The 22394-nt window shown below is 42.2% G+C and overlaps 1 protein-coding gene across 1 annotated transcript in view; it reads right to left on the bottom strand.

The window, feature by feature from the left end:
• LOC146000150 (adhesion molecule nephrin-like) overlaps positions 1-22394 on the bottom strand; it is a 371365-nt gene that overhangs the window by 91756 nt on the left and 257215 nt on the right. Inside the window, exons 5-7 of the mRNA XM_083137491.1 lie at positions 9576-9779; positions 7837-7982; positions 3458-3737 (exon numbers count right to left, since the gene is read on the bottom strand). Coding sequence (XP_082993617.1) covers positions 3458-3737; positions 7837-7982; positions 9576-9779 — 630 coding nt within the window. The remainder of the gene's footprint in view (positions 1-3457; positions 3738-7836; positions 7983-9575; positions 9780-22394) is intronic.

Consider the following 22394-nt stretch of genomic DNA (forward strand, 5'->3'; position numbering starts at 1 on the left):
GTAAAAGTACAGAAATATATATAGCAAATAGCAATAATATCGTGGTGGCAAATACTTTTTTTTTACCTTTTCCTGTGGAAATTTTTCAGATGGAGAAAAGGAGAGATGTAGAGAGATATGGAGATGGGAAGAGAAAGAAGAAAAGAAAGATATTTGAAAAAGAAGAGAATGTGAGAGACAGTTCACAGAAAAATGAAAGAAAAGAGGGAACAGGATAGAGAGAGAATGAGGGATACAGAAAAAATGGTGGAGAGAAAGTGATACATAGAGACGAAAGAGAGAATTAGAGAGAAGGAGGAAATAAAGAATGATGGAGGAAAAATAGATATGGAGAAAAGAGGGAGGATTCAAGAGAAAATGAAAGAGAATGAGCAGGAAAGAGAGAATGAGAGAAAGGGAGAATAAGTTATATAAAAGAAGAGAGAAGGAAGAGAGACATGGAAATTGGTAGAGAGAGAGAGAGAGAGAGAGAGAGAGAGAGAGAGAGAGAGAGAGAGAGAGAGAAAATTTGATAGTAGGAAGAAAAGAGACGGAGAAAAGAGATTAAGAGAGGATTCACGGGAAAAGGGGAGGGAAGAATGAGAGATAAACAGATTAAACCATTCATTCCTCGGAATTTCTACCAGTAAATATTCATAGATTTAAAGTGCTAACAGAAATACTAACATTTTAAAACATTTTAAAACAATGTAAAACCAAAACCATGGTGGGTGTAGTTACTGATTGTTATTGCTACTTAGGCAATTTCTTTAATTAATAATGCAAGGGAAACAGTGCAAATACGGAGAATTGAATACGATTGTTTGATTTGTTTTATTTTACTCCGCTTTTTGTGCCACTTTTGGCTAATTTGCGAAGATGGTGATAATATGATGAAATTGATGAATGTACGCTAACAAACATCCATGCCCAGGCCAGGATTCGAACCCGCGAGCCCTGGCGTCGTAGCGCGATGTGTTAACCACTCCGCCACGGGGACCGGCAGATTTGAATATGATGAGTCCTAGAATGGAAGATATGGGTACAGAAGGTATTTAGAGAGAAAATGGAGAAAGATTAGCCGGAGGAAACAGTACAAGGCAAACGCCAAGAGGATACAACGTGAATGCACCAATGGAGTCTCACTTAATGAAATTACGTTTTAGTGTTCGTGGCCAATTGCGAAGAAGATAAGCTGAAAATGCATCGTTTTTGTTTTGTGAATTTAACACACTTCAAACCCCAACTGCTTCTGTACGAGCCTGTATTGGGTGATAGCAAGAGCCATCGACAGTACGGTACATTTTCATTACAATTTCATGGTGACATGCGAACGTACTCATAGAACAACAGCTTTTTCATCAACGAGCAGATAAACCATGCAAGCTGACTTTTACAAGAGATCATTTTGTGTCAAACACGCGTTACACGCGCACACACTCACGCAAATAACGTACAATCTATTTTTTTCAACAGCTCTCATGCTGAAGAGGAAATAATTTTGCAATGTGCTTGTAAGGGATTTGTCTGCTTTGCTGCGTTAACAAGTCTCTATTTTCGAGTAATTCTCTGCTGGTTTCAAAAATTGTCACACGCTTTATTTAAACTATTTTATCGTAGACGTAAGTTATCCACTAAAACCAGAGACCGGAACCCTTTTTTCTCGCACAATTTGAATTCTGTCCAAGTTCCGTATTGTTTCATTGAAATAAGGTTCCTGGACCGCATTTAAATTGATCCAGAAAAAGGTTCCTGGACCGCATTTAAATTGATCTGGATAAAAGGTTCTTGAACCGAATTGAAATACTCGTACTTTACAGATAAAAAGTTTCTTTACGGTCCAGCACACATTTAAGCTTTCTAGCTTTCTGTCCTGGACCGGAATTGAATTTATTTAAAGTTCTTGGACCTTGAACAACCCTGACTAAAACAATTCGGTATATGAAGATGCAATTTAACATTACATCTCTGAACACTCGTTATCACTTTAGCACAGGTTTCCCTAACACGATATTTACACTATTTAATATTGGAAGTAAACAAATGAAAATCAATATTGGTACAGCAAAAATAATGCAACACAAAGCTACAGGAGGTAAGGTTCAGCTTTTCCATGTTTTCAAATGCGTATTACTTCAAAACCACTTGATAGTTAATACCATGTGTTACACAGATCACTTTAAGAATTTAGTTACAGCTTTCAGATCCAACTTGTGGAGGAACTCTGGCCGATTCATAAAGTAAAAAAAAACTCATTTTTTGCTACGTGATTACTGATTATTATAGAAAACAATATCACTTTGTTCTTCAGAGAGAGGAAGCTAGAGAAGGGGGTGACATCTCAAATGAAACAAAGTTCCTTACTGTTTTAACATGAATATTATTTTAGTTGTAGTTCAACTTTTTTTATTTTTGGTGGACACATTCGGAGGTAGTCAGGCACCCCTGCCCCCCATGAGCACGCATATGGTATCAAGAACGGTATCTTTTAAGTTTATAGACCACACACAATCTTTACCATCATTTAGACAGAACTCTGATCTCCCAGACGCCCTATCAACCATCCGCGGTTCCCCCACGTAATGACTACTGACTATGCTATCAGAATATTTGGAAGCTATAACCAGATAGGTTACACTACTCTAAGTCTTAGTACAAGGTAACCAAAAAAGTTCTTACCGTTTTTGATCATCAGAAACAAAAAAATATGCAAAGAATGTCACATACTGTTAGTCCTCAAAGTAATCTCCATCGGCATCCAGCACCTTTTGTCAACATGCCTCCAGCTGTACAGTGCCCTGGCGATATATCTCGGGGTCTCTGACGGAAAGAAGTCCGTGAGTGCTTGCCGCAAGTCTGCCTCATTTGCGAAGGATTTCCCACTTAGGTGGTTGTCCAGGGAATGGAAGAGGTGATAATCTTTTGGCTCAAGGTCCGGGAAGTACCATGGATGGCACAGTGTCTCCCAGCCAAGTCACTGTATGGTATCCCTGGCCACCCGCACCACATGCGGCTTGGCATTGTCGTGAAGAAGCAGTACACACTTGCGATTAACCAATGCTGGCTCCTTATGCTTCAGTGCGCACGTTGCAATTGCAGTGATGGTTTGGCTCGTTGGTAGCAGCTCATAGTGCACCACTTGGCGACTAGTCCACCATACACAGCATGATATTGCATGGGTGTGAAAGGTGGTCTTGTGGCGTGAGGCACAAAGTCCCGTGTTGACAACCAATGTCGGGCACGCTTGGGAGTGTCATATAGGACCCACTTTTCGTAACTGGTGAGCACTCGACCGAATACGTGTGTGTTGCTGTGCCAAGAAAGCAACGAGAAACAGGCTGTCACTCGTTGTTGCTTCTTGCCTTCTGACGGTGTATGAGGTACCCTCTTGCTCAACTTACTGAACGTCTTTCCTATGTGATGCAGGTGCAGTCTGGCTTTTTTTTATCGGTAATCTGGAAGTGGTTGGCAAGCTCACCACACCTTAGGCTGCTGTCCTCCTGTATGGTTGCCTTCAGGGCCTCGTCATCCAGGACCTGTGGTCGGCCACCGCTGGGTTCATCACGAAGTGACAGATCTCCCAACCTGAACTTCTGGAACCGATTCCTATTGGAGCGTTCATTCACAGCATTATCCCCAAAGGCTTGACATATTCGGCGACTTGATTCTGCTCCGGACAAGCCCACCTTAAAGTCATAAAGCAGACAACCCCAAACGAGCTGCTTCAACACTTCCATTTCTCTTCGCCCCTGCTCAAGCTATGAGTGCGCAATGTGTCTGTATTGGGCAAGACCAATGTCCCCACTCCCACCCTGACCACTTTTCAGGCAAGTGGCACACATATTTTCCTATCAGTGATCACTTCTTCCCATGTGATGTTAAAAACGGCAAGAACTTTTTTGGTTACCTTGTAATATTGTAGATGTAAAACAGGAAAGAATTTCGAAATTGACCTGGCAACACTTGAAAGTGCCAATGGAGGATGCAGAAGAGACGGTTGCGTGAAATGTTTCTCATCGCGGACTTGGTTCATAAATAGTTATTTCTTCATATGTAATCTTCTGTGTAAGTTTGCTGTTACTTCTATATGTGTTCAGTGCATTAATCTTTTGTATCACAGACTGTTATTTCTTGTGACATTAGTTTTTCTGTCCATGTGTGTTCTAGTATAGTTTCGCCATTCACCCCCTACTCGCTGGTCCAAGGTGCGATAATCCGGTACGATTTGATTGAATATTTAATTCGTTTGCACCTGTTTTCGGTCACAACGCACCCTTACGTGCATTTTGGCAATTTCCACCATACTGCGGCATCTTCTTTGACAATATGACTGTTTCAGTTAAGAACAAACTGTCTGAAGGTTGATTTTTACAGCCCTTCTCTTGCCAAAGATAATTTGACGACTGCATCTCCGGAGAAACCTTTTAACGTAACCGTATTTCAGTTTTAATCCAATGTAAGGGAGATGCATAGCCATCCGTTTGAATAGAGAACCTCCAGATATATAAAAAAAGTGCAAGCGATACCTTCATTTTCCCTTTTATAGGACCCAATAAATTAAGCAAGTTAGAAGAAAGGAGATGAAAAAAGTGATACTTTATCTCGAGTTTAGAAGGAAGAGAAAAGGTGGAGGGGGTAGAATGAGGGCCATTAACTTCAGAGTTGAAAGGTCTGCTCCACCACCCGGAAAAGGCCGAGAAGAAAATTGGAATCATAAGACGTAAGGAGTAACAGTGAAGGTTGCGGGACAACGGAAAGCGCAAGGGCGGGAAGGAGAAAAACATATTGAAAAGGCAATAATTGTATGCGTTTTCAAGTGTTCACTGGCTGGGAGAATACAGCGTTGAAGAAGACTCCCCAGTGTTATTTTCAAGAACAAGCAGAGGCGTATACTGAAAAATTTGACCGGGTTTACCGCAATAATTCTAATTTATTGCATATATTTGCGATATACCGCCACCTCCTTCCCCTAACTAGATAACAACAACGCAGGCCTGCTAGTAAAACAAATCAGAAGTCCGCAACCTTCAAATTGTCCTGGAATTTCGATACTTTCTTCACTCAATTTTCCTTTCTACAGAAATCGAAATGTGAATTTGTGAATTGTTGTTTCATAGAATAGAATAGAATAGAATAGAATAGAATAGAATAGAATAGAATGGTCTTTATTTAAGCAGGCGTGTTTCGGCCTCGTGGGCAGTTCTTACAATCAACCCTTGTCGAAGATACAATAAATGAATAAAAACATAGGAAAAAAACACATTATAAAAGATAAATAATAAGTCTTCAGTAGTTCATTGTGTGTGGCGGGGGGGGGGGAGGGGTGTTAGGTATGCATTGTGTAATGTGTAAGTGCAGGTGCAATTGTTTACATATGAAGGTTAATGTTGGGACAATAGTAAGTTCTTGAGTTGTTTCTTAAAATTTTGATGGCAAATAATGTTTGTCAATGGTGCAGGCAGTTTGTTCCATTCCATGTACACTTTATGCACGGTAAGGCTAATCGGGTCTGGACCTAAGTTTAAAGGTGGATCCCAAACACCGTGCCTCAACCGGGTATCGAACCCAGGACCCCTTTATTACAAGGCGACGACGTTACAACTATGCAATCTGGGAGACCCTACACACATAGAAATTGGAACTGGATTTTCGTTCATGTAGCAACACCGCCTCTGCCAAGCGCGGTACAGAAACAGAAAGGATCAAGCAGTTTTCTCCCGCCAACGTTGTTTGTAGCGGTGGCAGGCTGCATGTTCTTAAATAGCCACCCGGCCATTTATTCTTTGGCTCCCTCGCACGCTAGAAGGGTGCGATGGGGAACGACAAGCAGTGTACATAAGCCAGTCTTTTAAGTTCTCTAGTACATAACTTACTTAAATTAGGATTTCAAAGCTTGCTTTAATAGTTTGAATAATATATAATGAGCGACTTCTCATGTATTAAAGTTAAATGTACAAAAAATACATGAGAAAATTTGGTTGTTGTTCATAAGTCGTTTTCAGTTAGGAGGAAATTCAGGTCTCTGAGCTGTTGTTGAGAAGGGAGGAGGGGGGGATTGAAACGGAAGTTTCATTCTAGGCACGAACCGAAGACTCAAAAGGGGCCCGTGCCCCCGCGGCCGAAATCATTTTAATAACCTTTCCAAAGGCAGGAGGATATTTAATTTCCCTCGCCGAAGAGCACGCGCTCATCCGCGTGCATTGTGTTGCTTCGTGACGTGGTATTTTGTTGGGCATGAAAAGATTAGGCAAGCGAGGGAACAATGCAATCCTTTATATAGAAATTACAAACTGCACAGTGTGGAATTTTGAAGGCGTCTTCATTGTTTGATTTGCTTCATTTTACTTCAGCCACTTTCGGCTAATCGCGAAGATGAGGATGAGTGATGAATTGATGAAAGAACACTCACCAAGAACACTATTTCCAAGACCGGGGTGGTCCGAAAGTAACTGGACTAAAAATATGAACACTTATTTAACAAAATTAACGCATTTTATTAATGTTTTATGATAATGCGTTAGCCAGCCTATAGTGAATCAGAGTAAAGCTCATGTTTTTATCACAGTGGTTATCTCGATCCAGAGTTAGAAGTTCGTTTAAGCGTACGACAATCACCCAATATTGTCTATTTTAACCGTCAGTGCACATAAGCGCATAAAACAGGGAATAATGCATCAAATTTGTAACACCATTAAGCCTTGTTTCCATTGTATGAAAAACTAAATATGCTGACCGAGGCAGAAATTTATTTTATTTTAAAACATAAACTAAACGTAACGTTTCAACCTTCTAACAAGGTCTTATCAGACTCTGTACGAAGTACAAATGACACAAGGTACAAAACAGGAAGACATATACACCAAAATCCCTCCCCTCCAGACACTTGTACTTGGTACACAGTCTGATGAAGACTTTGCTAGAAGGTTGAAACGTTACGTTTAGTGTATTATAACACAATTAAGCCTTGTTTCCATGATTATGAAAAACGAAATATGCTGACCAAGGCAGTAATTTATTTTATTAAAAACATAAACTAAACGTAACGTTTCAACCTTCTAGCAAGGTCTTCATCAGACTCTGTATCAAGTACAAAAGTAACAAGATACACAAAAAGGGAATTATATATACACAAACTTTACTCCCTCCAGACTATTAGAAAGTTGTTAGGAACTTTCTAGCAGGTGGCTTTCACTTTCCAACTGTACTTTCACCTAAAAGGCTAAACATAATTACTTTCATATAGAATGTGGTTGGACTTTTTTATCTCACGCTCTTTTTTCCTTCATTTTTCTCCCTTCTCCTCTCCTCTTTCTCTCTTGTCCTTTCCACTCTTTCTAACACCTTCTTCCATTCTTTGTTTAACTTCAGTCCCCCATTCCAGTTCATTATGTCTTCTTCACCTTTCTTCTCTATTTCCTTGGCTTCCTTCCATTTTCTCACTAGCATTCTCTTCTCCCTTCCTATCTGCTTAACCTCATCCCACTCTATGTCATGTCCTGTTTCTCTCGTGTGTTTAAACATTGCATTTCTCTCGTTTAGTGTATGTTTTAAAATACAATAAATTTCTGCCTTGGTCAGCATATTGAGTTTTTCATATCAAATTTGTTTTTATGCCATCTTATTCCAATACAAATATAAAGTTTCACAAGTCTATCCTTTACGCTCAGATAGGATAATCTTGTTGAGTTCAAAGTGGGATCCGAACCAGTGTGAATTGTGCTTCCGCTGGGGATCGAACCAGGAACCCATTGATTACAATGCGACCGCATAAACCACTACGCCACCGGAGGAGGCGCTGCTATCTTTATCTGACCGATTTCAAAACACTACCCTGAATGGAAATATGCCTTGACTCACCACAACCTGTTTCATCTGCCGCTTGCCTTTGTACCACGTGATGACGGCCGAAGGTCTGGAACCGGTGGATTCGCAGTTCACCTGATACCATCTGTCGGCCACCAATGGACTTGGTTTGGACATAATATGTGCGGTCAGCGGTTTAACTGAAAAGTATGATAAAAAAAGCTATAAGTATCGGAAGATGACATGACGACACACACACATGAAAAAACCAACACCAGTGACATAGAATACTGTGAGAAATAGTTCAAATGCCAAATTGAAAATGGACTTGTTGTTTTGACAATGAAATATCCAAGCTTACGGACCATGAGATATGATAGACTCGGTTCTGCTCTTATTATATCTCTAATACCAGATATCATTGGAATTTCCTAATATGAAGATATTTGGCCAGGTCTGGTTCTGCGGAAGATCTTCAGGGGCTTGCTTCAGTCCCTGAAGATAAGAGTGATGTTAGCACTCATGAGTTCTGAATTTTCTCCAGAACTCACCCACTAAATAACCTGATAGATGATCTTCAATTTAGTTCCTGAATTGACCAACAAAGCTCTCGATAGCTCTGAATGTTCTCCAGAACTCACTCCAGTAGATAACCCCATAGAAGCTGTTCTCTTCAGTCCATGAAGATAAGAGTGATATTAGCTCTTGAAAGCTCTGAATCTTCTCTAACTCACTCTTGTAGATAACCCAAGAGAACCTCTTCACTTCAGTCCCTGAAGATGAGATGGGTGTTACCACTGCGAAACGTCTCCAGAACTCACCTGGTAGTATCCTGATTGTAAGAGATCCTCTTAAGTACAGTGTGTAACAAAAGTCCGGGAACACTTTAAAAAAAATATTGTAGCCAAACGAGTAGCATTACAAAGTGACAAAGTACATCATTTCAAAGAGTAAAGTTGTAAGTTTCTCTCATTGCAGGTGTTACGTGTAGTTCCACATATCGTCGCTAAGTGGTGTCATAATCAAGATGGCGCTTTTTGGAGCTGAGAAGGCTTTCTGCGTGCTAGAATTTGACAAAACAAAGAGTGCAACGGATGTCCAACGAAAATTTAGGATGAAGTAGGCGAAAGCAGCACCAACCAGGAAGGCAATCTACAATTAGCATGTAAAGCTTGTTGAAACTGGGTGTTTGTGTGTCAAGAAGAGACAGGTGTGAGTGAAAATGACATTGAGCGAGTGAGAGAAGCTTCCACAAGGAGTCCGAGAAAATCTATATGCAGAGCTTCACGTGAGTTGAAAATATCAACAATGACTGTGCGGCGTGTTTTGCGTAAAAAATGAAACCGTACAGACTACAGTTAGTGCAAACGTTATATCTAAAGACAAAGATCAGCTCCAGAAAGCGCCATCTTCATTATGACACCACCTAGAGACGATATATGGAACTACACGTAACAGCTGCAATGAGGAAAAAACTTATAACTGTACTTTTTGAAATGATGTATTTAGTAACTTTGTAATGCTACTCGTTTAGCTACAATATTGTATTGAAAATTGTTCCCGGACTTTTGTTACACGCTGTACAGGCATGAGAATCACTTGCGGCTACCTGAACAACCAGTGAGCCCAGTGCAACACTAACTTATCACGTTATGCGAACAAATTTACTCTTATCCAGCGAACAAGGATCAAACTTGAAACATATGTAAGGGTCCTCATTGAACATTAATTTCTGCTCGTGAAACTGAAAACATTTTTCTAGAGAATGGAGCTCGAGTTTACGGTTAACTTACGGTTGAGATCCAGAACGAGCGTTGCTTCCTTAGGCTCCGTAAGGACGGTATTGTTGGCTTGGCAGGTGAACACAGTGTTGAGGTGGTGCCTCCCGACGTTCGGCAGGATGAGCGTCCTCTCGCCTCCGATGCCAGAGACCCTCCCCGGCTCCTCCCGCTGGTCCTTCCCGTTCACTAGCCACCGAACGGTCGGCTCGGGTTTACCTGAAACGACGACAAAGTCAGGTTAGTCTTCCACAATACTTATATTGCAGAATATAAGTACGCACACAATGCTTATAGAAACCACTCTGTTTCTCTACACAGAAAGTAATTGTCCTCGGGGATAGACAGGAGGCGAATTCGTGGGAGGATAGGGGAATTCCGCCCACCGACAATTTTATCCTTGAAATCATCTTCACGAAAAATCTCCAGGAGAAGTTTTGTTATAATAGCAAAATAATAAATTACCTGAGACTTAAAGGGGAATACAGTAAAACTTCGTTAATCCGGACCCCGATAAACCGGACAGGTAAAAGGCAAAAGAAAATGCAAGGCTTTAAATGTGGCTAGAAGTCAACAATCAACTTCCACAGCAAGAGTTTCGAGTGATGCAGAGCCAGGTCCGTCGAGCACATCATCATAATATGAGTATCGCGTATATACGTACTGCATTTTCGTACTGCTTTACATTTTACTGTACTGTAGAGTGTGTCCGAGAAAAAATATACCAATAAGGAATTTAAATAACTCAACAATCGTTAACGACAGAAATGTCAAATAACGTTTATTTGGAAGAGAAAATCATATTTTTTTTAACCAAAGAACAAGAAAAAAAATTTCACCTCAATGTGTGCTCCTTTGGTGGCGCGACAAACATCAAGGCGGTACTCAACCTCCATCCAAGTGTTCTTCAACATTTGATGAGTGACGGAGCCACATTCATCGATAATTCTTTCACGGAGATCATTGAGGTCTTGCACAGGTGTTTGGTAAACCATAGTCTTCACATAACCCCAAAGGAAAAAGTCCAAAGGAGACAAGTCTGGTGACCGTGGTGGCCATTTAATGGGTCCACCCCTCCCAATCCAATTACCAGCGAAATTGTTATTAAGGAAGTATTAACACAACGGGCATAATGTGGGGGGGGGGCATCCTGCTGAAACATGTACCCATGAGGTATACGAGGTACAGCATACTGTTGCAACATTTGCAGGTAACTTGCACCTGTAACTGTAGCTTCCTCAAAGAAAAAGGGCCCAATTACGGAATCTCGTGTCAAACCACACCACATATTCAACTTGGGGCTGTCGAGTTCATCTTCAACAACTGCATGGGGATTCTGCTCACCCCATATTCTACAGTTATGCCTATGCACTTTTCCGGAAATGTGGAAGGTAGCCTCATCTGAAAATGTTACACGTGTCAGGAATTCATTGTCATCATCAATGCGTGATAGCACTTTACAAGCATAATCAAACCCAGCGGGTTTATCACTGCACTTTAGTTTCTGAACAAGCTATAACTTGTAGGCTGTAAGCCTTAACCTTTTATGTACGATATCATGCACAGTAGAACGTGGAATTTGAAGTTGAGAACTAGCACGTCTCACAGATTTACGCAGGCTTCTCTGGAAAGCTTCCTGAACTGAAACCACTTTATCCTCGCTCACACGCTTCCGACCACTACCTTTCTTCCTCAACAAAGACCCTGTTTCCAGCAATTGTTTATGCCATTTAACAATGTAATGACGTTCTGGTGCTTCCTGTCCATATTGTTGCCGGAATCTTCTTTGTACCGTTACAGGAGACTTCAATTCTGCAAACCAAAAGCAGCACTCAACTTTCTGACGAACAGTAAACGGCGCCATTGTACAGACTACTCACGAACAAAGCCGCGCATGCGCTTAATTATGTTACGATTTTTTCCCTTCTGGTGGTAAAAAAAAATCATTTCTTCCCTCTTCCAAATAAACGTTATTTGACATTTCTATCGTTAACGATTGTTGAGTTATTAAAATCTTTATTGGTATATTCTTTCTCGGACACGCTGTATAGTGTATTTAGGCCTATTCCCTTCAAATACACCATAATAAACTTGTTCTGTTGCTATAAACGGAGTTTTAATGCACTTTCTACTGTTATTTTGGGTTATTTCAGTTAATCAGGACTTTCGTTAAATCGCTCAACTTATCCCCCCATTAGTCCGTATTAACGAGGTTTTACTGTATAGAAAAAACGCACAAATGTTTGTGAGTGTTGCATGCCTCTCTCTCTTTCAAGGGAGCCTTAACAGACTATACTAATAAAAGTGTAAAACCTGAAGATAAGACAAATATAAGTATGAAATACAGGGTAATTACAAATGATTCATCGGGTTTGAAAGGGCTGCATTAAAAAATATATAACACATACAATTAAGAATGATACATGAAAATAAACAGAAGCTGTCCATGTTTCAGACATACTTTCACAAATGTTCAATGTGGATTCCTTTCGTCACACGACACATGTATACGATAGTATAGTTCGTCCCACACGCGCTCTAGCATATCCCTACTAATGATCGTAAATGCAGCTGTAATGCGATCCTGCAGCTCAACCAAAGTTGTTGGTAGTGGTGGGACATACTTTTACATGCCTCCAAAGGAAAACATCACAAGTCGTTAGGTCGGGAGATGTAGGAGGCCATGGAAAAAGCGCTAAGTCATCTTCAGCATATTGTCCAATCCAGGCATTTACACAAGCAACCAGTTTCATTAAACTGTCGATTACATTGGAGAATGCTTTGGTGACCTGGCGGTGAAGTTGCAAACTGTCCCTGGAATGCACTCTGTACGGTAACACCGGAAAAACACTTCTCATACTCCAAAACACAGAATTATTTCTGCTACATACATTTGTGCTGCCACCTGTCGGCAGGCGCAAAAGTTACAAATATGAGAAATTAAACTTTCAGATGTGTTCCTTCTTTTCATTATTAGCACACACATATTATATTAATAGTATTGGAAATTTTTCACTTTAAAACCCGATGAATCATTTATAATTACCCTGTATAATTAGTCTATATTAATAGAAAGCTAAAACTAAACAGAAGCTTACACAAAATAAAGCGAATTAAACTATCTTGTAATTTATTGATGTTTATAAACGGTTGGTTTTGAATTTGAATTTGATTTTAAAATTTTGGATACGTCAGCACTTAGGCTATTTTGAACCCGTCACATTACAAATAACAACTCTAACGTTGCATAAGTAAAATCTTAAAATATTCTGACTTCCGTTAAAAGACGAGGCCGTAAACGGGCACTCAGCACACAAGGACAAAACACAGGACAACAGATAGGATTATACTGGCCATAGGACCAGTCGCCAGAGCCTCGTTCGTCTGCCAAATGCAGTCTAGGGTGTACTACGTAGAAGTGAGGTTGAGAATTGGGTGTTCTACGTGGAAGTTCACCCTTACACCCCTATAAACTGTTGGTGATTTATACATAACAACATCATATAATAATTCACAAATATGTATATGTATTAGGGTAAATCAATAAGTAAAGGCAATTTTCACATAACATTTTTATTTCCACAAAAGAAGAAGAACTACACATATCACTTTTCCACATATGCCCCCTGCACGGCAATGCACTTTTGGTATCGTGCAATCAGCTTCAGTATCCCGTCCGCGAAGAAGGTTTTTGGTTGGTCACGAAGCCACGTGTGCACCGCCTGCTGGACCTCGTCTCTGACCTGAACCGACGACTACGCAGCTTTAAAGCGATCCATCCACGCATACACCTTTCGTTGAGTCATGGTGCTTGCTCCATACTGCGCTAATAGCCGACGGTGGATGTCTGCGCGTTTGACTCCCTCCGACCACAGAAAGCGCACTACGGCGCGCTGTTCCTCGATGGTGCATTCGTGGAGTGGTGCGTCCATACGTGTGACCTTTTTGATCCGCAACACTCGACTGAATGGGGCAGTGATGGATATTCCTACTTCCACGTCACTCTAACTATACACGTGGTAACATCACACACACCGGTCTTGGTTTATTCTTGTGAAAACACAAAATTGCCTTTAGTTTTTGATTTACCATATTTGGTTTGTGTGTGTAAATTAAGATTTTCATCCCCCTTACCAGTATTCAATAATTGTACTCTCAGGTGGATAGACTTAAGGTTCTATATTTCGTTAGCGATGGAAAATTGTCAACTTAATCTTAAAAAATATACCGCTCTCCTATCTTGATTCTGTGTACATTTATTTATGAACTTGAAATAGTTGAAGCGCTGACAAGAGACTATTTCTTGACGTACAACCAATGTAGGAACACACTTCTGTATTGTGACATTCTGTCTGACAGGAGAATCGGATAAATATGGACAGAAGCAGAGAAAACTTCGAAACAGATAAAGAAGAGAGAGGAAAGAAGGGAAATGAAAAAGGTGGTACTGAAAGAGATATTGTAAGGGTATACCGCGTGAGGCACCTAAACGTACCACCTGAAATAGCGAAGAAACCAGAAACAGTAGCGATGTGAGGTTTGCGGGAAACAATAATATGAAATGGGGCTCGTAAATCGGAGGTATGGGGTGGGTCGAAAAATATCGACAAATGGGGCATCTGGAGCAAAGTCATATATTTTTAAATGGAACGATATACAATAACATGCATAGTATAAAAGAGCACACGCAGAGAAACACAACGCCGTTGGCCTCGTGCATCTACTGCACATAGGAACGAAGATATGGCCATGTGAAAATATGTCAACAAACTAACAAGTGGCCCACTTGACCGTCAGTACCACGGCATGTACAAGTATGAGATGTCGGAAGCCATTGGACAAGATGAAGACAGAACGTGTTAAAGGAAGAAAAAATACAGTAGACATCGTCAGCACCATGTATTTGACAGTGTTACAGCATAATGAAAATGACCATGACAGTATGTCGAAGAACCACTGCGTAAGAAGCGAAAACCTGTCAAAGTGTGTGTTCAAAGTGGTGGCCGTCAGCTGCGATACAGGCAACGAGGCGCCCACGCAAAGATCGTTGCACAGAATGTAGCATCTCGTAGGGAATGTCCCTACAGGCCGCAGTAATACGGTGTTGCATATCCTCTGGAGTTGTTGGCACATCCCGGTAGACAATGTCCTTCAGCTTTCCCCACAGGAAAAAGTCTAACGGTGTCAAATCTGGGGAACGAGCCGGCCATTTGACAGACCCTCCACGTCCAATCCAACGATTTGGAAATGTATTTTCCACAAATGCTGTAGCGCGTCTTGCACTGTGAGCTGGGCACCCGTCATGTTGGTACCACATTTCCCTCCTTGTCTGAAGTGGTATGTCCTCCAATAGTACAGGCAGTTCATGTTGTAAAAACTGTATGTATCGGTCAGCATTCAGTGTCCCTTGTATAAAAAAAGGGCCAATGAGATGTTCACCCACTATACCACACCACACGTTCACACTCCATGGGCGCTGGAGTTCCACTTGGCGAAGCCAATGTGGATTTGTCACCGACCAATAGTGCATGTTCCTTAGGTTGACATTTCCATGATTGGTAAAAGTTGCCTCGTCAGTGAAGAGGATACGTGACAAATCGGGTGTGTCGTGTCGTAACATCCATGTGCAAAACCGAACACGGTCCACAAAATCATTCCCGTGAAGTTCCTGATGGAGGGAGATATGATATGGGTGAAACTTGTGTGTGTGTGAAGAATGCGCAATACACTTCGCTGACTCATCCCAGCATCCCTGGCAATTTCACGGGAGCTAACGTGCGTATTCACAGCAACAGCGGCGAGAACATTTGGCACCTGCCCCACCTGTAGTTGGCTTGTTCCGCACACGTGCTCGTGGTGTTACACTTCCGGTGTCTCTTAATTTAATAAATAACTTACCAAACAGACGTCGAGGTGGCTGTCGTCTGTCTGGATATCTCTCTGCGTACACACGGTAGGCTTCTGAGGCATTCTTTCGGCATTCCCCATAAATCAGGATCATGTCCGCTTTTTCTATGTTTGTGAACACCATAATCTTCGCTCTTACCACTACGACTGCTTGCTATGAACTAACACGATCTCGTAGACCTGCTATCAAAACTTGCTCTGCGTAAAGGCAGTTCTGTCAGGCACCTGAGAAGTCTTACTTGCCGTGGTACTGATGGTCAAGTGGGCCACTTGTTAGTTTGTTTACATATTTTCACATGGCCATATCTTCGTTCCTATGTGCAGTAGATGCACGAGGCCAACGGCGTTGTGTTTCTCTGCGTGTGCTCTTTTATATTATGCATGTTATTGTATATCGTTCCATTAAAAAATATATGACTTTGCTCCAGATGCCCCATTTGTCGATATTTTTCGACCCACCCCATACCTCCGATTTACGAACCCCATTTGATATTATTGTTTCCCGCAAACCTCACATCGCTACTGTTTCTGGTTTCTTCGCTATTTCAGGTGGTACTTTTAGGTGCCTCACGCGGTATAATAGAGAGAGAGAGAGAGAGGGAGAGAAACAAGGAAGAAAGATACAGAGAGAGAGACAAAGAGAGAGAGAGCGAAAGAAAGAGATAAAGGGAGAGAGAGACAAAGAGGGAAAGAAACAAGGAATAGAGAGAGAGAGAAAGAGGGAGAGAAACAAGGAAGACAGAGAGAGAGAGAGCAAAAGAAAGAGATAGAGAGAGAGAGAAATCGAAAGAAAGAGATAGAGAGAGAGAGCGAAAGAAAGAGAGAGAGAAAGAAAGAAAGAGAGTGAAATAAAGAGATAGAGAGAGAGAAAGAGAGAGACAAAGAGGGAGAGAAGCAAGGAAGACAGAGAGAGAGAGAATGAGATAGAGAGAGATAGAGAGAGAGAGAGAGAGAGGTAGAGAAACAAGGAAAACAGAGCGAGAGAGAGAGAGAGAGAAAGAAGGAGAGAATCAAGGAAGACAGAGAAAGAGGGATAGAAACAAGGAAGGCAGAGGGATAGAGCGAAAGAAAGAGAGAGAGACAAAGTGGGAGAGAAACAAGGAAGACAGAGAGAGAGCGAAAGAAAGGATAGAGAGAGAGAGAGAGAGAGAGAGAGAGAGAGAGAGAGAGAGAGAGAGAGAGAAGGGAAATGAGATTGTACATGCCGAACTGAAACGGAACCGGTCCCAGTAACCCCGAGTTAGAAAGCGAGCCAAGAGTCTCCTGAGACGAGGCCCCGTGCGGTCATTCAACGAAGCAGCTTTAGCACGAAAATTGAAAACCTGGGTGCGCAGAAGTACACTTAGTGTCAGACGAGGCACGCACTGCATGCAGCTTTTATTCCGCAGCCTACAGCGCGAAGTGAGTAATCGCTAAGCCTCCACGGGATGGGAACCAGCGGACTCAAACGATAGTAGAACAAGCACAATTCCTTGCTTTGCCTGATCCGTAGAGAAAACCTTCAAGTGTTCCGAGTTTGTGAGCTTATCTCGTCTATTTTGTCAGTATTGACGCGTTGTAGGCTAGATGATATTGCCAAACGTCTCGAAAACTTTGCGAAAGGATCCCTCACTGGTTGTGGAACCATTCCTCGCCATTACCTGTCGTGGATTAGGCATTAAGGCGTTTGCCTACGTCTCGAGAGATCCACAATCGAAATGAATAGGTTCGGTGAAAGCGGCCTATGTGGTACCTACAGGGTGACAATTAATGAACTATATGAAATAAAACAGAAATTAGTGACAAACCACGTAGTACACAAACTGTATTGCACATGTAAACGGCACTACAGACATTCGGATTTAGGTTATGACATGTTCGATATGTCTGCCATCTCTGGCGATGATGTGGGGCAGACGAACAGTAAAATTCTGCATGACCCGCTGAAGTGTCGAAACATCGATGACCTCCTGAATGGCAGTTTTCAGCTCGGCAATGGTTTTGGGGTTATTTCTGTAAACCTTGTCCTTAACATAGCCCCCTTCCAGTGGCCTCTGGGTACCCCAGAGCCAGAATGCGGTCCCCAAAATACTCCTCCAGGACATTTTCACTTGCAAATGGCCGACATCAACACGTTGCGTGCGCATACGCATACGAATTCCCATCATGCCCTGTGGCCAGCCACGCAGTTTGGACGTCATCACGCGAAGCGATCAGAAATTATGACGGTTTTATTTCAAATAGTTCATTAATTGTCACCCGTTCAAGCTCCTCAGTGACTTGGTGGGCGGGTGCACTGCACATAGAAAGCTTTATTTTTGTACGAGGTGGTATCAAAAAGTTTCGAGACTAGCTCTGTTTACAAGAAAGTACTTTGTGATTCTACGTTTGCACACTATCACATTCAAAATAGTCCCCTTACAAAGCGATACAGAGCTCGCAGCGTTGCTGCCACTTCTGGAATGTGTCCTCCCAGTGTGTGCTCGTAGGCTCCCCGAAGATTCTGAACACAATTGACGAATTCAATCTCCCTAAGCTCACGATCAATGATAAACACTTGCCTCTCTCCACTACGGTTAAAAATCTGGGAATTACCTGGAGAGAACACGCAAACGCCGTGTGTAAAAGAGCTTTCGGTGCACTACACTCTCTTTACCGGCTTAAAAACTTCCTCCCCGAACGTATAAGAACCAAACTTGTCCAATCTCATCTTGTTTTCCCTACAATTGATTACTCTGACACTGTTTATTCGGATGTTAATCACGAGCAAGCTAAAAGCCTTGAACGAATCCAGAACGCCTGCGTATGCTTCGTTTTCGACATAAAATACTCAGAACATTTGACACCGTATTATGCGAAGGTCGAGTGGCTGAAAATAAGTGATAAACGGATTTACCACAACCTTGTCCTACTGTACAAAGCCCCAGAAATAAAAGGTCCAAAATACCTTTCCAGGCGGTTTCAATATCTTTCGACTTTCACTCCCGCAACACCAGATCACGTGAAAAATCTCTGCTATCCATCCTTATCCACAGATCTAACTTCTACGCCAATTCGTTCACCGTTACCTCTGCAGGACACTGGAACAGACTGCCCCCCGAAATCCAAGCCTCCTCCTCAGTTGTAACATTCAAAAGACAATTAAAATTATACATGCTAGATTAAATTCCCAGAAAGCAATGTGTTATACATTTAGCCCAAGAAATATGCTTTCTATGTATGTATTTGTGTGTGAATGTGTGTGTGTCCATATAGAAACTGTAGTGCATTTATTTTTAATTTTACTTTTCAGTTATATTTTTCATTGTGTTAGTAAAAATAATGAGCAATGTAATTAACGGTTAATCCACGGCTTGACTGCTCGTATTCAAACTGTATTGTATTCATTTTACTTTCATTCTACGTATTTTCATTACTTTATTTTTCATTTATCTTCTTTTTCATTTTTAATTGTATACAATTAACTGTAAAGAAAAACAATTGGCCACTATAATTAATGGTTAAGTGGAAGAGAATACATTACGGCCTTAACTTCGACATGTAAACAAAGTCGTTAATAAATAAATAAATAACTCTTCATTTGGAAGCGTGTCAAGCAGTTTCTGTGATTCGAGCTGGATTTCCGCAATGGAGTCAAAACGGTAATCTTTGATCTGTATCTTCAACTTCGGAAAGAGGGGGATGTCTACATGAGCCAAATCTGGCGAGTAAGATGGGTGCGGAAGTGAGATCATGTTGTTTCCGGCGAGAAACTCGCATGTGAGGAGTGCATTGTCGGTGTGTAGCATCCAGTTTATCGAACTCCACAGATCCTGTCGCTCTCGCCGAATGTCCTGCCTTAAAACCTGACAGTAGTCTGGCCACTGGGGACGAATTCTCGATGCACCATGCCGCGAATGTCGAAAAAGACGATACCCATGCACGTGGTCGAGTTGTGTCACTCAAAACACCTCGAACGACTCATTGCACTCGCCGTAAACTTGCTGAATCATGTCAAGGGTCTTTGTGGCAGATTTGCCCAGTTTTAAGCAGAATTTCACGTTCGCTCTACTTTGCTGTCCATTATGAAATCGCAGACGTGGTAACGCACGTGGTACATGTACATAGGACGATGTCTCTTGGCACAGTGACTCATGAAGGTCGGTGTTCCTTGTCACTGTGGGTGCTGTCATCTGTTGGCGAGTTACAGGACTAGTCTCGAAACTTGTTGATACCACCTCGAATAGTCTCTCCACTCCCTTGTACATTACACACACAGACACAACTACATATTTTCCCGACATTTACCCCTCCACTGATTGAGAAATAGCTGAAAGGAACCCGCTTACAATTTTAATGTGAATCTTCATGTTTCCGGAGCGAAAAAATGAAGTAATGCTGAGACAGGCTTCATTGGCCCTGCATGCCCCGTTCCATTCCCCCGTAACTTATGAGGAAAATTGAGAAGAGACGTAGGAGCTTATTTTGATTAAAAGCGTGTATCTCGGAAGAGAATTAAAACAGAGTCACGTGACGAAAAGAAATGCAAAATTCATCCTCCCTCCGCGGGTCAAATTTTCTTTCGAAGCGGATGAATCAGGAGATTCCTGGAGACAGTTCAGGATGGCGGAAACGAGCTGCATTAGGGATTAGCGAAGTGACAAAGGACGGCGGAGGAGAGGAGTTGGCAAGCGTGAACCGGTGTCACCCTTCCTGGCGAGGCTAGTCACTCCAATCTTGGCAGGGGAAGAATTAACTTGTCAATTCAATGTAGTCGGCGAAGATAAAGGCAGGGGGCTTATTTTTATGGTAACCGAAATCCTCCGTCCTCTTAATATTAATTTTGTGAAGGACGAAAAGTGTGCTTCTTGCATATTAACAGTCAATTTGCCACGGTTCTGCGAGGTTCTCGGGGTTGGAGAGAAAAAAAGGTGCTCTCCTTCAGGTTAATTAAAATACTCTACACGTCATGGGCCGATGTAGGCTTTTTAGTTCCTGATTCAAAGCATCCACTTGCTTTCGTAATTTTATTTACTTCCATAGGAGTGATTTTTTTTCCAAGACCGAGGCCAGCACTATACTGTAATGAACATTATCAACCCCAAATAACACTTAAAAGGGGCAGCCCGTGTTGTCTGATGGACTATTGTACAGTGGGAGCACACATTGAGAATAAATATTGTTGATATTACTTGATTTTAATGCCTACTCTATGAATTTACTCGCTATAATGGTTTTGCTGCTCACGTCTCTACCTGCTTCACTGCTCACATTTCCATTATATTCCTTGCTCTCGCCTCTTCTACTCTCCCTGGCTATCTCTTCCGCTACTTTACCTCTACTAGCCTCCGCAACTTTTCCCTGCTCTAGCCTTTGATACTTCCCCCTTCTCTTACCAGCCTCCACTACTTCCCCCTTCTCTAACCTCCGCTACTTCCCGCTTCTCTAACTTCCGCTACTTTTCCCTGCTCTAGCCTCTGCTACTTTTCCTGTTCTAGCCTCCGCTACGTCCCCCTTCTCTAACCTCCGCTACTTCCCGCTTTAACTTCCGCTATTTTTTCCTGCTCTAGCCTCCGCTACTTTTCCCTACTCTAGCCTCCGCTACTTTTCCCTACTCTAGCCTCCGCTACTTTTTCCAACTCTAGCCTCCGCTACTTTTCCCTACTCTAGCCTTTGCTACTTTTCCCTACTCTAGCCTTTGCTACTTTTCCCTACTCTAGCCTCCGCTGGTTTTCCTTACTCTAGACTCTGCTACTTTGCTCTAGCCTCCACTACTTCCCCCTTCTCTAATCTCCGCAACTTCCCGCTTCTCTAACTTCCGCTACTTTTCCCTGCTCTAGCCTCTGTTACTTTTCCTGTTCTAGCCTCCGCTACGTCCCCCTTCTCTAACCTCCGCTACTCCCCGCTTCTCTAACCTCCGCTATTTTCCCCTGCTCTAGCCCCCGCTACTTATCCCTACTCTAGCCTCCGCTGGTTTTCCTTACTCTAGACTCTGCTACTTTGCTCTAGCCTCCACTACTTCCCCCTTCTCTAACCTCCGCAACTTCCCGCTTCTCTAACTTCCGCTACTTTTCCCTGCTCTAGCCTCTGCTACTTTTCCTGTTCTAGCCTCCGCTACGTCCCCCTTCTCTAACCTCCGCTACTCCCCGCTTCTCTAACCTCCGCTATTTTCCCCTGCTCTAGCCTCCGCTACTTATCCCTACTCTAGCCTCCGCTACTTTTCCCTACTCTAGCCTCCGCTACTTTTCCCTACTCTAGCCTCCGCTGGTTTTCCTTACTCTAGCCTCCACTGGTTTTCCTTACTCTAGACTCTGCTACTTTGCTCTAGCCCCCGCAACTTCCTCCTTCTCTCACCTCCGCTACTTCCCCCTTCTCTAACCTCCGCTACTTTCCGCTTCTCTAATTCTCCGCTACTTTTCCCTGCTCTAGCCTCCGCTACTTTTCCCTACTCTAGCCCCCGCAACATCCCCCTTCTCTAATCCTCCGCTACTTTTCCCTGCTGTAGCCTCCGCTACTGTCCTTGTTCTCATCCCCGCTACTTTACCCTGATCTAGCGTTCACCACTTTCCGTGAAGTCGCCTCCGTTACTTTACCTGCTCTCACTTTCGATAGCTTCCCTGCCCTCTTATCAGCTAGCACTACAGCTAACATATTTATCCATGACGTAGTGATTTCAGATTCTATGCAATCGGCAGCTATCTGTATTAGGCTCTACAACGTTATCACAGTTACAGGACACCAGAAATTAAAGCCCGTAATCTGTTATGGACCGTGGAAAGAGAAACGAAAATTACTGTCGTAACACAAGAAACAAATACAAACAACATACAAGTTCGTATTTCTGCAAGTTTGCCTATACACCAAGTCTCTCAAGTAATTTATAGGTATGTTACATTTATCATATAATGCCACCATATTGTGCAGAATTAAAATACGTTTTAATATCTTGCATATTTATGCGTTACTCTA

Source organism: Lepisma saccharinum, chromosome 16, assembly GCF_977018435.1.
Source record: "Lepisma saccharinum chromosome 16, izLepSacc3.1, whole genome shotgun sequence".
NCBI classification, from domain to species: domain Eukaryota; kingdom Metazoa; phylum Arthropoda; class Insecta; order Zygentoma; family Lepismatidae; genus Lepisma; species Lepisma saccharinum.